The sequence below is a fragment of the Triticum dicoccoides genome, chromosome 1A, assembly GCF_002162155.2.
Source record: "Triticum dicoccoides isolate Atlit2015 ecotype Zavitan chromosome 1A, WEW_v2.0, whole genome shotgun sequence".
NCBI lineage: Eukaryota > Viridiplantae > Streptophyta > Magnoliopsida > Poales > Poaceae > Triticum > Triticum dicoccoides.
In genome coordinates, this window is record NC_041380.1 from 579986526 (window position 1) to 579991927 (window position 5402).

The window sequence follows — 5402 nt, forward strand, 5'->3', positions numbered from 1 at the left end:
CTCCCACTGAAGATTCGCATCTTCATGTGGCAGTGGATCCGTGGACGGATCCCATCCGGTGTGGAGGTCCGCAAGCGTAATGGCCCAGGCACTGGTATCTGCCCCCTCTGTGCTGTCCCCGAGGACTCCAACCACATCTTCTTCGCGTGCGCCTCCGCCCGGTTCCTCTGGAGCTGCTTCCGCGAGATTGTCGGGGGGGTTGGACCCACACCAACTTCCCCGACTTATTTGCTGAACTCCAAACGTCCCCCTCGTCCTCCCGCCACATTAGGTGGCTGGAGATTGGGGTCCTTGCCTGGACTCTTTGGACTGTTCGTAATAAGCTTGTGATCGAGCGTACCCCTCTCCGTCATGCTACTGACGCTCTCTACAAATTCTCGGGTTTCCTGCAGCTTTGGCGGCCGCTTAGCCGTCCCCTGGAGCGCGACGCCATCTCTGCCTTCATCGCCGATCTTCGCTCGATGGCCGTCCGCCTTTCGCCACCGCCGCCGCCGCCGCCGCCGGAGCCTGACTAAATCCCCGGCGCGGGTCTCGCTTTGTTTTTTCTCTTTCTTTGGGCTTGTTGAGCTGTGCCCTCAGCAGAACCTTATGACTTTGTTGTGGTACTTGGGTGTGTGTGTGTGGACTTGGTGTGGTTGTATGTCCTTTGGCGGTCTGCTTTATCTATAAAGCGGGGCGAAAGCCTTTTTCGGTAATGGCACATGTTCATACCTGTACGTACTCTATGCCCATTGCATTGAACGATTCCAAAATTTTATTTGATGATAGTGAGCTGAAAATCGCCCCAGATCCAGCTGGCCTTTGAAGTATCTCCCATGGGGACTTCAGCAGAATTTTTTTGCTCCCTAGCTCAGAGGACAGACTCACAACTGGTAGTTTCATCTCTTCAAGGACCCATACCTGCAAATGGGTTCAGTGGAACATTAAATAAGTAGAGGAGCTGGCTTTTGAGATCCGAAGTTACAAACAAATTAGAGATTAATGCTGGCGAAGAAAGATTTCTATATTCAGAACTGAACATGACAGGGATCTCTATCCATTTGCCACTCGACTCTCTTAAGACTGAAAACCAAAAGAGAGTCAAGCGCCGCACTCTACATGTACAACTGAACTGGTGTACATATGCTGGTAAGCTTATATACACAAGAACAAATTTCGGGTTCTACATACATTTCAAAAGGCAATCTTAAAGTAACTGCTTGACTGGAATGTTCAATGTGGAATGTACAATAACAAAAATGTGAGGTGTGCGCAGTTCCACCAAGAACGTGAACTCTAATGAAATTGCCAAACTATTAAATGGAAAAATGGAAAGGAATAGTCACATTAACACACCTATTTTTTTGGAAAAACAGAGAACACCTACGTAAACTCGTAGTAGGACAATGTACTGTACCTTCTGAGTGTCAAAACCAAAATAGTCGTTCTCTATCAAGTAGTTCCGAACTGAATCCACATGATCGCCAGGAGAAACAATAACAAAAGGGGGAGATATATGATTTTCTTCTACCTGCATCAAACAAAAATGAATAAGATTTGTCCACGCATTAGTCATTGTTTCAGGTGGAACTGTAGCAAACAAGCAGCAACTAACTGATAACCACTGTAAATTCAATCCTTAGTAAATACAACCTCCGTCCGGAATTAACAGTCGCTGAAATGAGTGTATCTAGACGTGTTTAAGTGTGTAGATACACTCATTTCAGCGACAGTTAATTCCGGCCGGATGGGATAGTAGATTAGAATTTAAATGATATTTTCACCAAAGCATATTCCTGAATAGTAGACCAGAGCACAAAAACTTCAGCAGTAAAGGACATTGATCAACCTTGAACATAAGGAGGAATGAACTTAACAGTTCTCAACCTTTACGATTATTATGTTCTTCACGCAAGCTCAGGTAACATATGAAACAATCAAAAACAAAATAAATATGGAGAAAGTGCATTTGATTGGTGCTACTATATCCAGTTCCAATACAGAAAACAGTGCAGTGGCCATCATGAATAATGCATACCTTCATTAACTCACTAAAAGAGTTAAGCAATCTCTGAAACTCAGCATCCACAATATCAGAGTCTGAGCCATTTGTAACAAGTACAATTGCTGCTTTTGACTTTTGAAGGATCTCACAGCCTTTGCTAAATTCACTACTGAAGACATTCTTCTCTTTCTCACCATGATTCATGAGGGTTTCGCGATGTATCCTCATCACGTTTTTTCTTGATGAAGAGGAATTGGCAAGAACATTCTTTGACATGCTGAAAATGACCAAAGTTTCAAAGAGTAAGCTGCAGGCTAGATTAAAAACTCAGGACAGACCACAAATGCATATTGTTTGACCAAAATAACAGAAAGACTGATATTGTTACATATGAGGAGCATTCTGGAACTGCATTCCTGAATATATAGAAAACATTTAATGAGCGTGATGATGATCAAATCAGCTTCTTTTGAAAATACTTTGGCAAGACAGGGAATAACGGGAATCCACAGTTCGTACCTGTCAACCTGCTTGCTGACGCTATGCATTGCATGTTTGAACAATTGGAAGTCAATGCTCGCAATTTGTTCAGCCAGTGAAGCCTTTTCGAGCTTGTCCCCTGATAGCAAACCTTCCAGAATATGGCCCTGTTCCATTTCATGTAGTACCTTCTTTGCTGCAGTTATGCGACGCTGTAGTTTCTTCTTTTCCTTCCAATCCTGTAACGATTTAAAATAGAAATTGTTTATTTGAAAGAACACAACAAACAACAAAAAATAGCTCAGATCATTGCATCAATCTTGGTTAGAACCTAAAGCAAGACATTTCAATCACATATGCTCATTGAAAGAACTGTTATATGAGATGCATCTATCATCTACAATAGTCAGGAAAGGTGCTGCTGCTGGTATCAACATTATAGCTCTTTAGATCAGACTTTTTTTTAAGTGCAAGTTATGTACCACAAAAGAGATCATGGCATGCAAAAAAAGGATGGCGCGGACCTAACCATCGCACGCCTTTCTTTCTTTGATTTCTCAGGACGTGTGTTGACCTCAAGAAGACCCTTTGGTGGTGTAATCCACATCTCTCTAGTCTCCATATCAATATCAGGCACAATATCTTCAGCAAATGGAATCCACACGTGCTGACGGGATGGAGTTGAATCCTGATTTTCTGAATCAGTCTGCACAGCATTCTCAGCAGAGCCAACCATAACCTGGAGAAGATCGCCACCTCCAAAATTGAAGACCTGTGCAACAGTGCCTACAAGCTTGCCTGTATCCTAGGAAGGGAAACAAAAGGACTAACTTCGATTATCAAAATTGTGAAGAAAACCATCTATGTATGGAGGAAACAACCAGCATAATATGTCAATGCCAGTGTACATTTTGATGGTGGTGTTTACTTATAGTGGGTAGAAGGAGCAATTTGGCGACGCAACAATGACAAGTTCCAATATTAGCAATAACACAGTTTGTTATATAAATGATATCGCAGCTTTTAATAGGAAAAAGTATATGGTTCTGGTATTTAATGTTACTTAACCTGAAGTATCTTATACAAGATTACATAAGAATGACACAAGTATAGTACTATTTTACAGGATGCGCGTGCCTTTAATTTGATTACCCAAGGGCCAAGGCCAAGGCAACCACCCAGAGAGCCAGCAACATACCACATGCACTTTTCATCCAGCTATCCAACTGCAATTCAATTCTTGTAGGCATAAAAGAATAACAATGTTGGTATCACTGCGCTTTTCACCTTACTCATGGTGTGGCCTCATTTTTGTAATGGAAATAAACAAATGAAACACACCAGAAACTTAGGGGTTGAAAACATCATGGACGAAATATATATGTACCTTGACAATAACAGTCATGCCAACAAGATCGAGCGAATAGATCTCATCCTCCTCCAGTTCCGGCCTATCCTCGGTCTTCACGAGAACAGCCGAACCAACTATCTGCCTGGCCTAAGAAGAGTCACAAACAAAATCGCATCAGGAGCTAACCATCGTGACTAGCTCTTCAGACTCGCGGATTCAGAGATAACGAGTGACCCAGGCACAGAAATGCAAACAAGCAGACCTCGTCCAAGGAGTCGACGCCGTCGAAGCGCACGATCCAGCCCTTCTTCCCCGTGTGGGCTTTCCCCCTGACGAGCTCGAACTCCCTGACCTGCATCTTCCCGGCGGCGCGAGCCCTCAGCCACCTCTTCCCCGGCTGTTAGAACCGAATTCGAACAAACGGACGAGAAATGCTCAATTCCACCGCCAATTAGCATCAAACCAAGCTCGCCTAGAAGAGTTACCGTGGCGAAGCGGAGCTCGGGGAAGTCGGTGCGGGGCGAGACGAGGACGTCGCCGCGCACCCCGTGCGCGCCGCTCACGTACCCCACCTCCACCAAGTCATCCTCCTCCACGAGCTCCTCATCTTCACCATACTCCTCTTCTTCATCTTCCTCGTCCTTGTGCTCGTGCTGCGCGTGGCTGGGGCTGGGGCTGGGGCTGGAGAGCAGCGCGGCGGCGGGGCGGGTCGGCGAGAGGGTGAAGCGGCGGGGAGGGAGGCGGGAGAAGGGCGCGGGGAGGCGGCGGCACGGGGAAGGGCGGAGCGGGAGGGAGAGGGAGAGGGAGACCGGCGCGGAGGTGGAGGCCGGAGACGCCATTCTCAGCGAGGGAAGAGGATAGACCCACCCGAGGCTAGCGAGGGGAGAAGGGAGGAAGGTGGTTCGGGGTTTTAGCCCCGGCCCGTGGGCTTCGAGAACATCTATGTGGCTGGGCCGTGTCGGAATTGCCGATCAGGTCACATCTTTAAAGGCTCCCCCTAGCACTCAAAAACAAAAGATCTTTAAAGGCTCCCTCTAAAAAGAAAAATGAAATAATATATTTTAAAAAATGTAATAATGTGAAGAGTATGTATATAAAAAAATAGGTCAAGAGGGGAATTTTCAATTCTTGTAAAGGTTCCCCACTGCTACTTACTTTGGGCTTCAGAGTCCAGCTGGTTGAATATCAAAAAATGTTGCTGTGTTGAAAGTGGTCAAGGGTGAAGTTTCTGCTTCTAGATTGCTTATATTCAGTTAAATGGAATTTTCTATAAGAACAAGGAATGACCACGGAAGATTAGAGAGCTTGGTGACAAAAATTCTTTCGAAAAATGTTGATGACCTGATTGAATTCCCAACATTTCATCTGTTAGTGGGTGGTGTGCCTGTCAAGATTTGTGAATGGGATCATCTTGTTGATCCATTTGCAGAGTTAACTGAAGTCATAGTTCAGATAGAAGGAATTCCCCCAAAGTGGTGTGCATGGAAGATTTTAGCCGAGGTAGCTTCTTGCTTTGGAATCCTTGTGGGTGTGGAATGGAGTGGGATTTTTAAAAGCTTTTATGAGCTCATTAGAGTGAAAGTGGCT

The 5402-nt window shown here is 45.1% G+C and overlaps 1 protein-coding gene across 1 annotated transcript in view; it reads right to left on the reverse strand.

Annotated features, from left to right (window-relative positions):
* Nucleotides 1-4700, reverse strand: part of LOC119292282 — a 7849-nt gene extending 3149 nt beyond the window's left edge. Inside the window, exons 1-8 of the mRNA XM_037571128.1 lie at nucleotides 4301-4700; nucleotides 4078-4212; nucleotides 3852-3962; nucleotides 2994-3269; nucleotides 2504-2703; nucleotides 2018-2261; nucleotides 1397-1510; nucleotides 712-900 (exon numbers count right to left, since the gene is read on the reverse strand). Coding sequence (XP_037427025.1) covers nucleotides 712-900; nucleotides 1397-1510; nucleotides 2018-2261; nucleotides 2504-2703; nucleotides 2994-3269; nucleotides 3852-3962; nucleotides 4078-4212; nucleotides 4301-4654 — 1623 coding nt within the window. The 5' untranslated portion in view covers nucleotides 4655-4700. The remainder of the gene's footprint in view (nucleotides 1-711; nucleotides 901-1396; nucleotides 1511-2017; nucleotides 2262-2503; nucleotides 2704-2993; nucleotides 3270-3851; nucleotides 3963-4077; nucleotides 4213-4300) is intronic.
* Between the last annotated feature and the right edge of the window lie 702 nt (nucleotides 4701-5402).